At 38.2% G+C, this 21,135-nt stretch overlaps 1 protein-coding gene across 1 annotated transcript in view; it reads right to left on the reverse strand.

Moving 5' to 3' along the window:
- Positions 1-21,135, reverse strand: part of SDK1 (sidekick cell adhesion molecule 1) — a 1,320,044-nt gene that overhangs the window by 63,808 nt on the left and 1,235,101 nt on the right. Inside the window, 3 exon segments of the mRNA XM_007498416.3 lie at positions 2,542-2,679; positions 7,862-8,048; positions 11,767-11,882. Coding sequence (XP_007498478.2) covers positions 2,542-2,679; positions 7,862-8,048; positions 11,767-11,882 — 441 coding nt within the window.

The raw sequence follows: 21,135 nt of genomic DNA on the forward strand, positions 1-21,135 counted from the left end.
CTCTTCTGCTCTGGCATGGAAAGCAGCCACAGTTACCTATAATTCTTTTGGTTGGTTATATAGTGCTCTGTGTAGATATTTCTTCTACACAAGTGTTTTCTAATCAGCTTTTTATGGAATACATAGACATGAAGAAAATTTTGCCTGGTGTGTAATCCTTGCTTATCAAATATCCTTACTTCTTAAATCTTAGCATCTTAAAAAGCTTGCTTCTCCTTCTCCCTGTTTCTGGCTCCTCGCATCCCTAGCTCTCTCCTTCTCCCTCTCTCCTGGTCTTAGCCCTCTGAGAATCCTCTGAGCTAAAGCTATGGAGGAACAGAATGGTACTTGATATAGAATATAAATATTTACCTGTCTACAGTAAAGTTTGGGTTAGGAAACATGATTCTACCTTACTGTAGTAATCTATCAGCTTATTTGACTGGAATAAGAAATCTCCTGGACTGACAAGGACCAGGAATATAATGTACTGTGGCAATGTCCTCAAAGATGCAATCTGGGAGCACGACTCATATGAATGAATAAGGATAGGGAAAACCTGAAAATGTCCAAATTTCAGATGTCACCCAAACTCTTAGGTTTTGGTCACCTGTTCTTCTGACTTCATAGAGGTCTGAGGATGCTATTTATGCTTAAGAAACTATCAACATGGAAGTCAAAAGAACCATTTTCCCCTCTTGCTTTCATTTCAGAACACAGTGTGCTGGATGCAAAAGCCAATAAAATTCAGGCTAACAAAAACCAACTCTATCTTTCCATACAAAAGAGACACTGCTCATGATTGATGTCCTTATTACACGTGAAAAGAATTGAAAATGGAGATAGTTGAAATGCTTCTGCCTGATGTCACTCTGCCCAAGTTGGACAATTGAATGTATAACCAACAATCTGCCTGGAATATAAAGTTTCAAAGTAAATCTTCCCTCAACTTGTCTTTGTGAAGCCCATTTTTCAAATGGCTTCAAATTCTTCCTAGATTTTCTTAGTGGATTGTTTGCTAGTTTAGTGTATTTGTAGCTGCTGTCTTCAATTCTCTGGGTGAAGACAGAGGAAATGGGAAAGAGGTGGGAAATTATATCTAGCATGAACTTAGAAATGCCATTGGAAGAGTGGAGTACATGATGTTTAACACCAAAATTTTTAATTTGCCATTCAACTTTCCTAATCATGATTATTTTTCACAACACATACATAACAACTTGCCACCATACTGACAACACAAGTGCAACTAAACATGCTGGGTCATGTAACCTAGCACAAATTCTGGTAGTGTCAAAGTGCAGGAAAAAGAATAGCACAAAACACATCCAGTTTCCTAAACTCTCCATTGCTGATCAGGTAATGATGGAGTCTAATGGCCTTGCCTGGTGTGCAAACATTTTTTTTTCCAAGGCTGAGAGCAAGAATAAAAAGGTACCTATATGTCTCCAGGATTCAATTTCCAAAGGGTTTTTATAAAGCCAGAAATAAGGCTAATAGAGTGGATATGGTTTTATGGAATCTTTGGTTAATAGATTTCATCCTTTACTTCAATTGAAATGGGGTACAAGGGTCACATGTAGATTTTATATGTAAAAATCACTTGAATGTTTCACTTACAGCTTTTGGAATCATTTTGTACTCTGGTTATAATTGTCTAATGCCTTCGCAACCATTTTGCTGGGTAAGCTCACAAAGTTCCCCTCTGGTCACTTCTCCTTGTAGGGGAAGACTCCAACATTTCTATGCATCTGAAATCTTATCTTATTGTATGCCATGGGTACAATAATGTGCCATGGAGACTTTAGAAATCTTTGATAACTTTTGTTAATGACTCATAATTGAATAAGCAGACCCATAGGACTTGTCCCCTTGCAGTGATTTTCAAGTCTGTATTTTTAAAAGAGATCATCATTAAGGTCTTGGAATTCTACTGCTTGTAGGCACTAAAGCAGGATGTTGCTTCATGAAACACTGTGTACTTAGACACAATACTCATAACAACTCCAACCTTTCAGGGCAAAAGGATTCTTATAATTCTTGGAGTCTCTTAGAAGTTGTAGGATGCTTCCCATGGGCTTTAGTTGTGCTAATTCAGATCAACTCAAGCCAATCCTATGTCTTTATAGAGCTACTACTACATGCTGGGTAGTGGGGGTGAGGGGATATAAAAAGAAATACCCCCTCACAGTCTAGGAGGGGAAACAAAATACAGACTATGAAAAGTTAGGCAATAATACAAGAGAAAAATTATATAACAGAGAACAGAGGAATGTGATGATTCAACAAAGAAATGATATGGACAATGTGACAAAGGACCCTTGCAGAAAAATATTACAGACGTTTAAACTTATGACCCCCATTTAGCCACTAATCATGATGTAGAAATAGCTCAGCTTGGATTTTTTTTCCTTTCAGTTTTCCTTATATTAGCCAACATTTTTCTAAATTGTCCTAGCAAGTCCAGTTCACTGAAGTTGTTTTGGAAGCTAATTCCCATTCAGAGAAGATAGGGGAAGAGAAGGAAGTCAGGTGGTGCATTTTCTCTAGTGTTGATCTTACCTTGGACAGGTGCTAAGGGCTCATAAACCACTCGATAACCCTGCAGGACACCATTTGCTGCCACTGGCTCTCCCCAAGAAATGTTAAGAGTAGTAGAAGTTATTTCTGAGAATGCCAGGAAACTGGGAGCACCAGGTGCTGAAAGAAAGTTAAGCAAAATGACTTATTGAAGATAGTTTATATGTTATATATAAATTATATATACATATATAAAATTTGTATGCATAATAAAGAATGTTTTTATCACCCAGTAAAATTCTAAATATTCTAAGGTGGAAAATAGGATCTACTGATCACAATAGTCCTTCCTACGATCAATCAAAAACACAAATCCCTTGGAGAGGAGGAAAGAGAAAATGACAGTGTTTAAACACAAAGGAGTTTGAGAGAAAAAAGACAAAAGTATAAAAAAATGAATAATATATGGAAAGAGAATTGAAATTTCTGAATGAAGTTCATTTTCTAGTGACTGCTGGAGAATTTCTTAAGAATTTCATTTCTACCATTCCAGGTAGAGGTGAAGGTGGAAAAAAAATCACTGCTTGCACATCAGTGATGGATGAAGAGCAAACAGTTAAGTGATTTAGGTCTTGTAGTTTGTATGCTCACCCTGATCCCTCCTCACTTGCAGTGGGGTTGAAAATCTCAGACAACAAATGGACTCAGCAGAACTCCCAATACTCCCTAGTTTCCACTCGATCAGAAATATCACAAGAATAAATAGGCCTGTCTCCTGCCATGTTAGAGTGTTTCCACTTCTGTCCAGAGAGATAGAAGGAAAATAAGGGAACCATTTTGATGTTTCAAGGGAGATTTCTCAACTAATAATGGATGGGATGGGAACAGTTCTCTCAACCCTCAAAAGAGGAGTAGTAAGTAGGATAGGTAAAAGTCCTGAGTAAAATGAAATAGTGAGTTCTGTCTGACAACTCTTCTCTTCATTCGACAAATGATCAAGAGATATGAATAGGCAGTTCTCAGATGAAGAAATTAAACTATCAATAATCACATGAAAAAGTGATCGAAATCCCTCCTGATTAGAGAACTGCAAATAAAAACAACTCTGAGGTACCACCTCATACCTAGCAGACTGGCCTATTAATATGACAGCAAAGGAAAGTGATAAATATTGCAGGGGATGTGGCAAAATTGGAACACTAATACGTTGCTGGTAGAGTTGTGAATTTAATACAATCATTCTGGAGGGAAATTTGGAATTATGCCCAAAGGGCTTTAAAAGACTGCCTACCCTTTGATGCAACCGTTCCACTGCTGGGCTTTTACCCCAAAGAGATAATAAGGAAAAATACTTGTACAAAAATAATTATAGCTGCACTCTTTGTAGCAACAAAAAATTGGAAAAGGAGGGGTTGTCCATTGATTGGGGAATGACTGAACAAATTATGGTATCTGATGGTGATGGAATATTATTGCATTGAAAGGAATAATGAAGTGGAGGATTTCTATGTGAACTGGAAAGACCTCCAGGAATTGATGCAGAGTGAAGGGAGCAGAACCAGGAGAACATTGTACCCAGAGACCGATACACTGTGGCACAATCAAACATTAATGGACTTTTCTACTAGCAGCAATGCAATGACCCAGGACAATCCAGAGGAACTTAGGAGAAAGAACACTATCCACATTCCATGTGGGATATGGGAACAGAAACTATGGGAACAGAAACACAGAAGAAAAACATAGGATCGATCACATGGTTCAGTGGGGATATGATTGGAGATTTTGTCTTTAAATGATCACTCTATTGCAAATATGAATAATATGGAAATAGGTTTTGTACAATGATACATGTATAACCCACTGGAATTGCTAGTCAGCTCAGGGAGGAAGGAAAGAAAAAGAGAGGGAAAAATCATGACTCACGTAACCATGGAAAAATATTCTAAGTAAATAAATAAATTATAAAAAATAAATAAATGACAACTCCTCACAAATACCTTAAGCTAGCATGCCTTCCCCAAGTCTTCTCTTGCCTAACCTCTTGCATTTGACCTTAGCCAGATCTCAAGTCTCTTTGTGGTCCTTATTGTCATCTTCTGAATACTATCTCCTTTGTTTTGGTGGTTACTTTTTTGGCTTTAAATACACATTGCTGACCCATATGGAGATTGTAATCTACTGCCAGAATGACAGTGGTCAGTAGCTCCTTCTATTTTTTCAGATATTTAGATCTTCCTCTTTTTTCCACAAAGAGTTTCACCCCTAATTTATTTTGTTGAAGTTTTTCCTGATATCAAGGCCTCTTTAGTTTTAAGTGAATATGCCAAAAGGCTGTGCCAGCAGAATACAAACTCTTATTCGTCTTGCTTAGCCAGAAAAGTTTTGAGCATAGAAATGGGATGGTAGTAAACAATCTCAGTTTGGAAAGAATTGTCACCAGTTTACGGTTGTAGAAAGATGGCATTTTTCTAGTCACAACCATTCTCATAGATGATGGACTAAGCCACAAAGGAATTAGGATCTGTGTCAGTGGACAATATATCAACAAAATCCTAGCCTTGAAAAAGTGACATAACCTAAAATCCACATTATAGGTTTTAAGTCTCAGGAATGCATATCACGCACAACCTAATATGTTCTTCTTTATATATGAAGATGATGCCATGAATTGTTTATTCACTAGTAGAGGAGCTAGGCTTGTATTGGTTCAACCAAGTAGTTATTTACTAATATATATTGATAACATATAGATCAGAAGAATATATTTAAGAGAAGGTTGACTGGGTAGTTTAGGGTGCTATATAAAGCCATGGAACCAAGTGAATCTAATTATTCATTTGGGGAGGGAGGTAGAAGAAGGGTGGCTAGCCTGTGGTTTCATCAGTATAGAGTACTCCTGTTGTAAAAAGTCTTCTCACTGACATAAACTGGCAACCTGTCTATAATTTGGAGTTCCTTGGAAGCAATGACAGGTTAATAGACATGTCCATGGTTAAATAGATAGCTTGGGAGGTGGAATTTGAATCAGGGTATTACTGATTCCAAGGCCAGCCCCTTATCTGCCATGCCATACTTCCTCTCAATTGCTCAATACAAAGACCACAATTTTGAACTTGGTCTTATTAGCATTATATGCTTAGTAGTCCAGATAACAACTTGTCAATAACCCATGAAAACCAATTGGGGGTAGCTACTACTTCCTCTGTTAATCAGGGACAATAAAGATCTATAAGTAGAAAATTAACTATGGCTCCTAAGCCCTTTTAGGTACCTTGTTTTTGTTCAGTTGTGTCTCACTCTTTGTGATCCTATGGATCACAATACAATACAAGCAAGCCAATACAGTTCATGGGGTTTTCTTGGCAAGGATTCTGGAATGTTTCATCATTTCCTTCTCCAGAGGATTAAGACAGACAGAACTTAAGTGACATGCCCAGGACTACACAGGTAGTAAGTGTCTAAATCTGGATTCGAACGCAAGTCTTCCTAATTCCAGATTCAGCACTCCCTCCATTGAGTCACCTAGCTTTCTCTTTACATATGTTAGGACATACCAAATGTATTATTCATTTGGTACAAGATGAGATGGAGTCTTATAGCCAAAAGTATTGTTATTTTGAAGCTGAGATATTAAATTGGATGAAAGTTACACAAACCAAGAGTCAATACAAAGGAGTAAAATTAGAATTACTAGACCAGATCCAAGCACAAAACAGTCTGAAATTGAGGGTCAGGGATGCCAGTTAAAAGGACTTTCAGAGGCAGTTGATACAGACAATGTCCTTACAAGTCTTTAAAGGGAATCACTGAGGCCAGTGGTTCTGAGATCAACCTTAACTCTTAACTCTTAGAGTTATAGTTAATGTGGCAGGTATGAGAATAAGTGTTGGTTTTAGTGCTTAGGGCTTAAAAAATCAGGGTAGGCTTAGGGAATTGTGAACTAGGCTAACAAATTTGATGGACATTTTCTCCCATCTTATGGTCCTTTTTGTAATTTGGACAGAAATGTACATTTGTCCTGGAATTGAGTTTTTTAGTGAAGGCAGATGCTCATATTATTTTAGCCAAGTCTACTGAGGAAATTGTGGAAGGGAAAGGGAATAGAGAAGAGAAATAAGGATGGTATTAGGAAATAAGAGTGGGTGAAAATAACACAAATACTACAGGCCAAATAACATTTTTGTCAACTTTGAGGGATGTGGGGTCCAGGTTTCCCTGGAAACAGAGAGAGAACAGGACAGTTAGATCAAGACATCTGGACACAGTCTAATGGAGAGAGAAACTGACTCCAATGTTTAATCTACAAAGCAACATTAAGTCATTTGGGGTCTTTGGGGAAGTGGTGAGCCACAACGGTTAGTTTGAACTAATGGAAACACATGTTTCTGTCTGGGAACTGGATGTGATACAACTTCTCAAGAGCCAGAAGATGAGGTAAGTGGAAGTCAAGTCACACAACAATTGAAATGAAAAGGCAGGGGAGTTGGAGGAGCTATATTTCCTACATGACTGAGAAGAAATAGATAGTTCTTAGACATCCGAGAAAAAGAGATAGTCCCAAGACAGGTGTCTTAAGATACACTGAGAGATTAGGTGAGAATTCAAGATCAGGATAGAGGCATAAGTAACATGGTTGCCAAACAGGTACACCCTACCTATTGTCATTAATTGACTTGGTGAAAATGCCTCCCACTTTTCAGTAGTGAGGTAGAGGACTAAGGATATAGAGTTTTGATTCAGACATGAATTTGGGGTCGATTTATTTTGCTTAACTGTTTTTTTAATTACCAGAGAGCTCATTAGTTGAGGATAGGGTATATCCAGAAATGACTATAGTTCAACAGGGAAAGGCATTAATAAACACATAAAAAGAAAAGAAAAGAAGAGACACATTACAGAGAGGCAATTAGTCCCTTTGGAATACTGTTAGAAATGGTATATAATGGCTTGAAACAAAATAACACATTTAAAAATAAAAGTTATGAAAAGTAGTGTAGTGAGACAATGTAACAGCAGAGGTTAGTTATTACACTGTATTACTGGGAAATAGCATTGGTCAAGGTATTTATGATAATGGTTTTATTTTGTTGAATGCTTCAGTGGAAACTGTTAAGTTCTCTGTTAAGAATTGCTAAGATCTCACCAGTGTGTCTTTTCTTTATGTCTCACCCACTTCTCAAGATTACCTCAATAATTTTTATAAGCTCATAGTACCTGCCTTAAAGTAGGTTTGGAAACCAATTCATAAAACTATATGATTGTGCCTACAAACCCACCGCACATATGCCCTCAAAGAGGATATAGGATTATCCTCTTCAATGATCTAGCAAGCTTTTCAAGAAAGAAAATGCCCTCTTACCAGCTTGCTGTGTTCTCCCTTGTCTGGGTTCACTCTTGGGCCCATCTCCAGCAGCATTGAAGGCAGATATGCTGACCAGGTATTTGGTGTGACTGGTCAGGTTTTTCAGTCTGACCATTGTTTCTGGGAGAAAAAGTACCTTCATGTTTTCTGTGTCATTTTGACTGTCTGCCTCCCAGTAATAAATCTGTTAGGAAGAAAAAAAGTAGGTAAAGAAGTTTGAGGAGATGGCTGACAGCTATCCATACCTTGGAAATTTTCCTCTATGATTTAATTAGCAGAACAAATTCCTGACAAAGGAATTCCTTATACTATTGCAGATCAACATTTGTTCTATTCTTTATAGGCTTAAAAAGTTACCTAGGCACTGAGAAGTTAAGTGATTTGCCTAGGATCATACAGTCAGCCTATGTCAGAGGTAGAACTGGAACCAAGGTCCTTCCAACTCTAGCTGGCTCTCTGTTCACATTATATTGCTTTACAAAGCAAGATGGGGATGTGGACTAGATCTGTGAAATCACTGGCAAAGAGAAGTATCCCAGGTGGGATTTGAAGCAGGTCTTTTTGACTTTTGCTCTTACACTTGTTGTTGTTGTTGAGGCATTTTTAGGCGTGTCTGATGCTTCGTGATCCCATTTGGGGTTTTCTTGGCAGAGATAATGAAGTAGTTTGCCATTTTCTTCTCCAGTTCATTTGACAAAGAACTGAGGCAAATAGGGTGATATCCAAATAATGACTTGCCCACAGTCATACAGCTAGTATTTGAAGCCAGATTTGAACATATGAAGATGACTCTTCCTGATTCTAAATCCAATGCTCTATCCACTGTGCAACCTCACTGTCCACATACCAGCATCTATGTGTCAAACAGATGTATCCAAATCTTGCCATGAGAACTACTGAGCCCCAAATAAAAAGTAGCCAGACATAAAGAAAGGGCTATTCTACTGAGAGTTCTCAGCACCTGAGCCACTCCCTGAAGAAAGTATGCCACACATGGGCAAGTCAGAATCAGGGCTATTTGCAAGACTTAAGGATCATATGTCCATGAAACAGGCAGGCACATTCATGACAAAACATATTATTCAACTCCCAATAGGGAGTTGTTGGACTCAGAGTGTAGATTGAGACAAAGTTTTTTTTGACATTAACAATATGGAATTTTATTTTGATGACTAAATATTTGTCTTAAGGACTTTGTTTTCCTTTCTTTTTCATTGGGGGAAAGGGTGGAGGTGTGAGATAGAGAAAGTGGGCCTATGATGAAACATGCTAACTCATCTCCTAACAGAGGTGATAAACTCAGGTTATAGACTGAAGCATGTATTTCTGGGACATGGGCAATGGGTGGATTTGGTTACCTAGTCATATGTATATCTGTTACAAGGAGTGTGTTTTTATTCTTTTCCAGGATGTGGGAAAGTGAGAGAGAAAATATATTCTGTGTTCTTACAACCTGTTGTTGGCATTGCTACCCATAGAACCAAAGGGAATTATTTATTAATGTTCCTAAATAAATAATTTAGGATTTGAGGTCTTTTTAATTTAAAGGGCAAGACATTTCTTCTTTAGGGGTTTATTTTATTTTTTGTTGGGAGATGAACATTTACTTACATTAGTGAGTGTTATTTTAGCCACAATAACCTGGATTTAAAAAGAGATTGCTGTTTCTTTTATAGAAGAGTGCTTTTTATTATTAATTCCTTCTATAATCTTTTCCAGAGAAATAGTCTAGTTCTGTCCAGAGTCCAAATGTTGTAAATAGTGGGCAGACCTTGATTTGGGGTTTTCTTTTAACTCTTGCCTGAATCCTCTAATTTTGGGCTAAATTTTATCTAGCTTCTCTTTCTTAGCTTCATATTTTGCTAAAGGTTATCCCAATTTTCAATTAGCTTTCTCAAAACAATTTGGACCAAAAAAAGCATGAAGAAAGAACCAAAGCTCAAATACTAATGTGGAAAAGATTTCAGTCTTTCCCTTGCATACCATTGCCTTTTTATAGCCCTCATCTGATCATGATCAAACACCAAAGGAAGGAAGTTCAGAAGGGATACTGCTATAGCTGGTGCCAACAAGTACTCCATAGACTCTACTGGCTAGCAAATGTCTGCTCTTAGCCAATTCCAGCTGGGATGTTTGAAGGCAAGGCCAATCCCAAGGTTCACCTTGGCTTCGTGTATTCAAACTCAAGCCAGATTATCAAAGCAGCTATCCACATACTGAAGAAACTGCCAAGCAGAGATACCAAAATGTGCTTGTTGGGTTGGCTTTTCTTGTTTTGCAAATAGACGTGCTGGGTGAGGGCAAGGCAGAAGCATCCACTGTCAAGCAAGGATTGCTTATTATCTACCATGAGTGGTGCAGTCTAGCCCTTTCTCTGTGACCTGACCAAATAAGGTCCTTTGTAATGTAAGGCTCTCTAACTCAAGATCAATATTCAGGTTCAATGTCTTTCTCATTAAGGAAATTAGAAGCATATTTTGCACATACATAAATAGGACCTTTCCTTGAAACACAAAGCTCAAAGTACTTTGTTGTACATTACCTCATTAATCATCTTAACAGCCCTGTGATGGGGGAAGGTATTAATTTTCATAAAACACCTACAAAAATCATTTTAAATGGACATTTAATTGGCCCAATATTCATTAGGGCAAGCTAGCCCACAGATCCTCGTGGCTAATGAACTAAGTCTCCACTGGACCAAAAGAGGAAATTAATTCTAGAACTAGAGAATTTATCTATTTCTTGTTTTTTTCCCTTCCTACAGAAAATGCCTGGACATTTGTTTCCTAAAACCACAATCTTGAAACTTTTATCAGTTCCAGAGTAGTTCATTCAGAGGGCTCTTGATTCTCTGAGTGGATTTGGTCTTAGAAATGGAACAACTTGACTAGTTCTTCCTATGATCTGAATTAGTTAATAAAAATAACCATAACAACAAAAATACTTTATATATAATGCTTTAAGATTTGCAAAGCACTTTAGAAATATTTCATTAGGTCCTCACAATGGCCAAGGAGGCAGATGCTATTATCGTCCCCATTTTATAGATGAGACAAGTGAGGCAGAAAGAAGTTAATCAACTTCCTCAGGGTTACAGAGCTAGTTAGTAAGTTTTAACTCTGGTCTTCTTGACTCCATGTTCAACAAATATTCTTGTTTACTTGGTTTGTATAGAGAATGAGGAGGGTCTTCTTTCTTTTATTCCGCTTAGGGAATATGTAGCTAATGAAAAATGGAGGAATTTTGATGCCAGACTTATTTCTCCCCTCTTATTTAAAAAAATGATGCCCAGGGATATGAAACAACTTATCAAAGGTCATATAGTTTGTTAGCAGAATATTTGGGATAAGAACTCAGGTGTCCTAATTCCCAGTTTTCTACTACTCCATGTAGTAATGCCTCCTTCACCAACACCTTCAGTAAAGTCACTTCAGAATCCTCACAAGGGCTGCAGAATCAGGAGTTCCTTAGTCCATCCTCCAGGGATTTGAGATTACAGTGCCTTAAGCTTTTTAGTTGGGGCAATTGCTCCTTTGCTTTGGGATTATCCTGAGGAAGCAATACAGATTATCTAGATCTAAAATTTCCAGTTCTTTTTCTGTTCTGATTTTTAGGTAACCTGGAAAAAACTTCCTAGGATGAAGTTTGTTTTAAAATTGTATCAGGAAAACAAAATAATAATAACCAAAAAAAAACCTATCTATGGAATGGACTAACAATAATATTATATTCCAGTTTGCTGAGAAAACAGTAAACAGAGGTGATTGTAGCCATATAACATAGCCCAGAGTTCAAACACTATAATTTCCTAGGTCATTTATGGATAAAGGAAATGAACATGGTCTTTTGGACACAGTGGGCAATCAAAGGAGTAAGTCTAAAGCCATAAGGAGTATTGCCTTGTATCCTTGTATGATCCCATTTTGACTCTCCACAGGAGGCGGGTCCCATATGACTTCCAGCTGACTGGCCGTGAGAGGGTTCACTTGTATGTTCTGTGGAGCCATTGCTGGTGCTAAAGAAAAAATAAAAAATAAAGAGAATTAATGGAGAAGTGTAATCAGACACAGGACCAGAAAGGAGGCTGCATGTGTCTGTATTATTATTGGTTTCTACACAAGCTAAGCAAGGTAATCTGCTTTGAAACTCTCACCAATTGGTCCAACCATTTTGGAGGGCAATTTGGAACTATGCCCAAAGGGCTTTAAAAGACTGGCTACCCTTTGACGGAGCCATACCACCCAAAAGAGATAATAAGGGAAAAGACTTGTACAAGAATATTCATAGCTGCCCTCTTTGTGGTGGCAAAAAAATTGGAAAATGAGGGGATGCCCTTCGATTGGGGAATGGCTGAACAAATTGTGGTATATGTTGGTGATGGAATACTATTGTGCTCAAAGGAATAATGAGCTGGAGGAATTCCATCTGAACTAGAAAGACCTCCAGGAATTGGTGCAGAGTAAGAGGAGCAGAACCAGGAGAACAATGTACACAGAGACCAATACACTGTGGCATAATTGAATGTAATGGACTTCTCTACTAGCAGCAATACAATGAGGGAGGATAATCCAGAGGAATTTAGGAGAAAGAATGTTATCCACATCCAGAGAAAGAACTATGAGAACATAAATGCAGAAGAAAAACATATGATTGATCATTTGGCTCGATAGGGATATGATTGGGGTTTTGATGTTAAAAAATCACTCTACTGCAAATATGAATAATATGGAAATAGGTTTTGAACATGTATAACCCAGTGGAACTGCTTGTCAGCTCCAGAATGGGGGTGGAAGGGGTGGGGATCATGAGTCTTGTAACTATGGAAAGATATTCTAAATTTTAAAAAAGAAACGTATTTGAAATATATTAGATTAATGGGAAAAACCACTCTCTTACCATCCTATACAGAAATTCCAGGTAAGTTCACAGTATGGAATGAATAAGTGTGGGTTCTATTTCACTGAAGCTTATATTCTCAGTTCTATCTAGATAAGGCCAGACAGGATGCAAAACAATCCCGTCCACTGGGTTGTTTCCAGGAAGACAAGTCAAAACAAACCTCCAAATTCATTTCTTTTCAGACTTAAAAGCTAATCATTTGAAATTTCCCTCTGGGGGGCAATTTCCGTTTCTAATTTCTGAAGACACATTTATTCTTCTACTTGCCTATTCTGCCACCCCCAGGGAGGAGGTCATTGGAATTTTGTGTTTATGTTACTTGGGCTGAATTTCCCTTGCAAAAATGAAGAGGTGATTGATTGAAAAAGAATCAGGAGCAAATCACCTCACAGCCATTATGAAGCACAAACCAATCACCATAAAATGGGAAGTAAATGGATTTATGTTTTTAAAGAATTTTTCTTCTCATTACATTTTGCCAATACAGGCAAAGTTCGATTCCAGGGGCTTGACTTTCAGACGCCTGGCTTCTCTTTAGTCTTGTTTGCTTAGTGGCGTTCCGACTGGGTGTAATGTTTACTTTTATCTGGTCCCCCAAAACACTCCTTCCTGCCCAAAATAAAATCCAGTTGTAGGCTGAGCAACTGATGGGGGTGGACAACGGATGCTTTTCTTTGCTGCCTTTAGTGCCTTTCCAGAGGCAAAATTTTGTTCCTTAACCCTCCTACTATTCCCCAGACTGGCCCTGGGAGAGTAAGGCAGAAAGCAACAACACTCTTCCTCTTCCTCTTCAGGTTGAAGCAGCTCAGGCAGCCTCTGTCCCCAGTGCCTCTGAGGGCTTCCTTTTCATTCTGTGCCTGTTTATAGACTGTAAATAGAAGCGATAAAACACCGGCCAAGGAAGATAGCCCTGCTTATCTGTTTCTCTGGAGAGAATGACCTTCATAAGTCACTCTCTCCCCACAATCCCCTCCCCCATTTTAGCTCCCCCCAGGTTATAAAATAAAATAGTAATTAACACCCACTCAGCCTGACACCAACTATTTATTTTGTTCTAACTGTGTGGTTTCCATATTATCACTGCCCACCCTGCCGTTAATGGAAATGTTAATAACCCGCGCCAGGTTGTTGTGACAGATGCTCAAGCTCATTATCAAAAATTCTTATTTACCGCTCCATTAAACAACAGAATCGCACAAAAAAACAATTCAATCAAAACTAACTGGAGGAATTTTAACAGCCACATTAATAATCCAAAACATAAATAAAGTTAATGTCTTTTGCATGTTTGCCATCGGCAACTCTATCGCAAAATTACTGTTGTACAATTAAAATGTGAAAGGCAAAATTGAGCATGGCCATTACCCGGGTACTCTGTTAAAACTGTTTGTGCATTATTTTGTCTAAAGTTCCCCTTCAGTGACACTGCCAAATGTGCGAGAAGGGTCTGGATGAAGGAAAACCTGAAGCCCGGAGTTGGACTCTTCTCTGGAGGTGCTAGCTTAAACTCCATCTCTCCCCTGGGAACCCTGAACTGGCCCATCCTCTCAAGGATCCCCAGAGGATCCAGGGGAAGCTCTCTGGTGGGTGTCTGCCCCAGCAGGGCCTGCCTCTGAGCGGACAGCTCGCAGCTCTGTAGCAGCTGCCTGAATCCCAGAGCCCTTCAGAGCTCCCATAAAACTGGGGCAGGTGACAAGGATTTTTTTGGATGGATGATGGCCCAAGGTGGGGAAAGACATACGCATAAAAAGAGAGAAAAGTTTGTCAGCTTTGAGATTTATTAGCTGGTCTGTGAAAACTGCCAGGTTCCCACCCTGACAGCAGGCCAGGAAGAACTGTGCTTTAAAGAAGGCACCACTATTTACAGCTCCAAGTGCTGTCCTGGTTTAGTTGTAAATTGTGTTTAGTTTGGAATTGATAGCGTCCTCTGAGTCACAATCTCTTTGTTCTACTCACTTAACATTTGTTGTAGAAGGAACACAAATATCAGCCTGAAATACTTTTTAAAATAATGTGAAATTATGTTTTTTAAAGCATCTCAATTCAAGAATCATTGAGATTGCATGGGAATTCATCTTCAAGGTGAAATGCAAAGGTTAAGGTTCCAGGGTGATATCCTAGCTGAATGCCTCCTGTCCCACTTGATCCCATCCTATGAATGGCATCACTTACAGAACCTTAGCCTTACGTCTTTCAGGTCTCCTAGCAGCAGGCTCTCTAACCCCAAAAGGAGGTCTTGTCAAATGTAAATTTCCAGAATAATATGGCCCAATATACTTGGCTTCACAATAATGTTATTAATATGGGCAAACCAAACCTTATCATAGTGTTGTAAAACACTATTATGCTATCTTTTGGAGAATGCATTCATTCAATAATCATTTATTAAATGCCTCTATTTGCAAGATGTTCTGCTAGGTTAACCTACTAAAACACAAATGGAAGATTCTAGCTTTGGAACTTTCTGGCAGCCTGGCATAGTAGTAAATGTAACAGATTTGGTGTTAGAGGATCTGGGTTCAAATTCAGAATCTAATACTTCTCTATATGGCCTTGGGCAAGTTGCTTAAGTTTGTGGGCCACGGTTCCCTCCTGTGTAAAATGAAGTAGTTGGACTAGATGACCTCTGAAGTCCCTTCAAACTCAAAATCTATGATTTTGTGAATAATGCTGTGTCAAAGATAGGTTTTTGCAGAGATAATACTTAAGGTTATATCCACAATGAAAGAGGAACTAATTTTACTTTAAAAAACAATCTCTTATGTAACATATATTCATTTAGTAGAATCCCAGACTTAGAGAATATAAAGAATTACCCAGCCTAAAATTTTAGAATACTTAGAGGGATCTGTTTCACTGACTCTGAATGCTTATTTATGTCTCAAATTTTGTAGTAATCAATTGCCCTGATCTGTGAGACTCTCTGGCTCGTTCCCATTCCTATATAAGTTCTGCCTATGGTGTAATAAAATGTTTGATCAGAATGAGCATTTGGGAGGCAGCTAGATAGCTCAGTTCAGTGGCTAGAGAAACAGCTTAAAAAGGGGAGGTCCTGGGTTCAACTGTGGCCTCAGATATTCCCTAGCTGTGTGACCCTGGGCAAGTCACTTAACCCCCATTGCCTAGCCTTACTGCTCTTTTGCCTGGAAACTAATACTTAATATTGATTCCAAGATGGAAAGTAAAGGTTTAAAAATTAGCATTTTGATAATGGTCTTTGCCAAAACCATTTTAATATATGAGCATCTCTAATGAGGAAATCAGTCATAAATTAAATGAATTAATCATTTTGTTGGAAATAGTCTAGTCAATACAGATTAATTCATTGATTATTTTTGGACATTAGCTAGATGTTGAACAACATTTCACAGCAGGCACTGGTGTGAATCTCAATTGCTAAGAAAGGAGCAGATATTTTCATCTTGTGTTTTATAAAGACTTCCATCTAAGGATCCTGCAAAGTATATGTTTACACAATGAGGTTATCCAGAAAATGGCCCAAAAGTTTAAGTCATGGGAAAATTGTCATCTGCCTTCTCTCCTCTCACACCAAATAAAAATACTGTCTCAGCTACAAAGTCGGAGGTGGTATGTCTAGCTGAGGCAGGTCAGCAAGAAGTTAGCCAAATTGTTAGTGCTTCAGGGATGGCTCCATCTACAATATGGAAAAAGGGAGTTGGCTATCATCAGAGCCTACTCTAAGTAGGGATTTTACCCAGATTTTATCCCCATCCACCTCCTCCTCAGAGATCTCAAAGTATAGAAGAAATGAAAAGCAATTCCCTCATACATTCATCCTTTGTAAAGTTTGTGCCCATTGTTATACATGTAAATCAAGTAACTGAAAATGACAGCTTAGATAATCAGCATTCTTGAAACATAAGGACAGAGACATTCTCTGCTTCCAAGGGGCTTATGATTTAAGGGGAAATAAGACATGAAACATACAAAGTAGAATGTGATCAGTACCACGAAGAGAAGTATAAAACACATTATAATATGCTCTAAGAAGAGAGAGATATCTCTCTTTTGGTTTGTGGAATTATTCAGAAGCTCCAATGAGGAGGTGTCCCTTGAAGAGTGGATAGAATTTTGATGGGCAAAAATGCAGGGAGATGCCATTAAATGCATATGAGCAAAGGTCCAAAAGTGAAACACTGTGGAATGTATAAGGTACATTTTCTGCTACTGGTATCAGAACTGGTACAGTTTCAAGCACTATATTAAAATTTAATTTTCACTATTTTTATTTTGTGATTTTGCTTTGAATAATGCATACATTTTGAATATTTTGACATTGTGGTTAATATTTTATATGTATTGATGGATAAGCTCTGAAGGTTATTCAAGCAACTGAAAATGACAACCTAGATAATCAGCATTCTTGATTTTTGTGTGTGTGCATGTAGTTAGACTAAATTCATTAAGGAGGCACAGTAGTGTTCCAGGCTCTGATATCATTACATCATCTATAAACAAGAATACCTAGAGCAGACGTATCAAATACATGGTCTGCAGGTTGCACATAGCTCATGACATTTCCAAGTATGATCAGAACCAGATTAAGATAAAATTGGAAAATATTTGACAAAATAAGAGAAAATACAATAAAGTAGAAATATAACATTTTAAATCTAGGTCAATATTTGGCCCATAGCAATCTTAATGTATGAATTCTGTGTCCCCCATTCCTCTCTGAGTTGAAACCACTTTTATAGAGGACCTCACTATCAATAGGGAATTCTTCCATTTGAATGTGGCAGTGAACACTCTCCATAAAAGTGCAAATAATTTAGTAGATATATATCTCCCTATTTTATATCTCACTTGGTCTTTAAAATCATAAGGTCTTTGTATGAAGTTATGCCTTTTTGTTATTACATATTTCAAGGAGTATATCTGGAACACCTTCCTGTAAAATATCTTGCATTATTGTATTTTTCTCTACTGAACCAAATGTTCCCTGTGCATTGTATGTAGACACTAAAAATGGACAATGAAGTAGACCAAGAACTGAATAAGTGAATGGACTAGATAGTATTTGGAAAAATTATACAGATCTCTTTATGGCCCAAACTTTTTCTAATTTGAAGTTCCTTCCTTCCTTCCTTCCTTCCTTCCTTCCTTCCTTCCTTCCTTCCTTCCTTCCTTCCTTCCTTCCTTCCTTCCTTCCTTCCTTCCTTCCTTCCTTCCTTCCTTCCTTCCTTCCTTCCTTCCTTCCTTCCTTCCTTCCTTCCTTCCTTCCTTCCTTCCTTCCTTCCTTCCTTCCTTCCTTCCTTCCTTCCTTCCTTCCTTCCTTCCTTCCTTCCCCCTTATCTTCTTTCTTAGAATCAATACTGTATCTTGATTCCAAGGCAGAAGAATAGTAAGGGCTAGGCAATAGGGTTTTAGTGATTTGCCCAGGGTCACAGGAAATGTCTGAATCCAAATTTGAACCCAGGACCTCCCATCTCTGGGCCTGGATCTTAATCCACTGAGTCACCTAACTTCCCTCCCCACCCCCCATCAACTTACTTTTAATGATGCAATATCTGTACAACAAGGAATACCAAAGTCTCTAAAAATGTTTAATTATAATCCATCTGAAGGGAAATGGAGAGGTGTAATGTGAGTATAAATAGGTTTCTTAGATTTTTTTTTTAATCCTTACCTTCTATCTTGGAATTGGTTATAAGGCAGAAGAGTGGTAAGGGCTAGGCCACAGGGGTTAAATGACTTGCCCAGGGTCACACAGCTGGGAAGTGTCTGCCCATGATCACATTGCTAGGACGTATATAAGGCTAGATTTGGACACAGGTCCTTTGGACTCCAGGTTTGGCTCTCTATTCACTGAGCCACCTAGCTGCACTTAGGCTTATTACTTTTTCATTTTTTAAGGGGGTGAGGGGAGCAATACTATGCTAAGCCCTTTATAAATATAATCTCATTTGATTTACAACAACCTGGTGAAATAGGTACTAAAATTAATCCCAATTTACAGATGAAGAAACCAAGGCAAACAGCAATTAAGAGATTACCCAAAGTCATCAAACTAGTAAATGTCTTAGACTGGATTTGAAATCAGGCTTTCCTGACTCTGGGCCCAGTTCTCTACTTGCCTCTGATTATTATGAACATTGAATTGTACATAGAAAATATAAGAGATGTACAAATGAAAATGAACTTAGGCTGAGGATGCAGTACAAGTAAGAGATAAGATAGGCAGTGCCCATGTTCCACTGGTACTCACACGTTCAAGAGATCTATGATATTTATGTTGAGTGAACCACTGATAGAGGCTTTTTAGAAAGAAATGGAAAAGAAAGGTTAGGTGAATTGCAATCTATACAATTGGTAGGAGCAACCAGTTATCAGATCTTTGATATGACCATAGATACTTCAAAAAAATTTTTTTAATCTTGTTTATTTTTAAAATCACAGGAGGCAGCTGGGTAGCTCAGGGGATTGAGAGCCAGGCCTAGAGATGGGAGGTCCTAGGTTCAAATCTGGATTCAGACACTTCCCAGCTGTGTGACCCTGGGCAAGTCACTTGACCCCCATTGCCTAGCCCTTACCGCTCTTCTGCCTTGGAGCCAATACACAGTATTGACTCCAAGATGGAAGGTAAGGGTTTTTAAAAAAAAATCACATATTGTTTTTCTTATGTGATTAAAAAAAATCTTCCTTCAGTATGATTTAATTATGTCCTATGCCAGTGATGGTGAACCTTTTAGAGATCCATGCCATACCTTACCCCATCCAACCTCCCAGACAGGGGAAGGAGAAAGGAGAGAGTGGCCCAAGCACTCCACTCATGAGGAAAAGGAAGCACTCCCATTGGGCTGCTGAGCAGAGGGGTGTGGAGGCATGGTGGAAAGGGGTAAGGGAGCAGCTCTACCAGAGTCCCACTCCCTTTCTTATAACTAAGTCTGACAGGTGCTTGTACACACAGAGAGAGGTCTCTGCATGCCATCATTAGCACCCATGCCATAGTTCACCATCATGATCCTATGATGATCCAGATGACATGTAAGATTTTACCAATTAAACAATGAGGAAAAATAATTTATTCACAAAAATTGCTCTTCATTTAGTGGTTTTGCCAGTATATATTTCTTCTATTAAATACCAATCCAGTCACCTCAGGTCTATCTAATTATTTAGATTCTGCATCTCTTTGAACAAACAAAGGTGGTTTAAGTATGTGTAATTTTTTCTCAATTCATTTGGGTAAAAGTCAAAACAAAAAGTTAAGTAGATAAGATAGCAACAATGTCAAAGATGTAATATAGAGGCAGAATCTTAACTGATGGTGGGTAGAGAGGAACACACCAGCACTTTTGACACTGCACAACTCTTTTATTTTAATTTTTAAAAAGCCTACTTAATAGAATTACTTGATCATGGTCATAAGCATAGGAAACATTAAGGAAGCTGTGAGCTCTAGCTATATAAAACAAAATGTAGTTATTTACCCTGTCCTCCAGAAGCTTCCTTTTAAAATGATATCCATGAATATACATTACAAGCAAAGTTTATTTTTATTCCCTAGGATCCTTGAAAAAATAATTACAGTTAAAGAATATCAGCTTTCATTAATTTTGATTTAATCAGGAACACAGGCATGTATCACACTGCATTATCCATTTAAGGCATCTTTCATCTTCAGATCTTTGGCAAGTTGGAACTTCCAGTCATCCTATCCTGCCTGTGGTGGCTTACTGAGGAGATTGAACCATAAGGGTGAGAACAATAATACAGGACCAATAACATGTGGAAGCCAGGAAAAGGAAGGAAGGAAGGAAGGAAGGAAGGAAGGAAGGAAGGAAGGAAGGAAGGAAGGAAGGAAGGAAGGAAGGAAGGAAGGAAGGAAGGAAGGAAAGAAGGAAGGAAGGAAGGAAGGAAGGAAGGAAGGAAGGAAGGAAGGAAGGAAGGAAGGAAGGAAGGAAGGAAGGAAGGAGGGGGGGAAGAGAAGAAAGAAAAAAGAAAGGGAAGAAGGGAGGAGTGAAGGATAGAAGGAAGGAAGAGTAGAGGGAAGGAGAGAATGAGGGAAAGAAGGAATACTAACTACCTAAAGGCTGCATGTTAAAAAACAACAACAAAGAATGTTGTATTTAAATTCTCAATTCAAGTTATATGTGTTTTGATAATTCTGTATGTGGTTTTAGGAGGTGAGCTCTCTAGGTCAAGATTTACAAACTTCGTATGCAATTACTTTTCATTTCCTCTATATTTTGACATTTCTGGGGAGGAGGGGAATGGGCACAGTGGTTCATTGTTAATAAAACCTCGAATTGGAGTAGGCACTTGTAAATCTTGAAATTTCTCAGACTTGTGAATGTTAAAAAATTCCTCCATTGGAACAAATTCCCTACTGGAAACATTCCCCA

This window comes from Monodelphis domestica, chromosome 7, assembly GCF_027887165.1.
Source record: "Monodelphis domestica isolate mMonDom1 chromosome 7, mMonDom1.pri, whole genome shotgun sequence".
NCBI lineage: Eukaryota > Metazoa > Chordata > Mammalia > Didelphimorphia > Didelphidae > Monodelphis > Monodelphis domestica.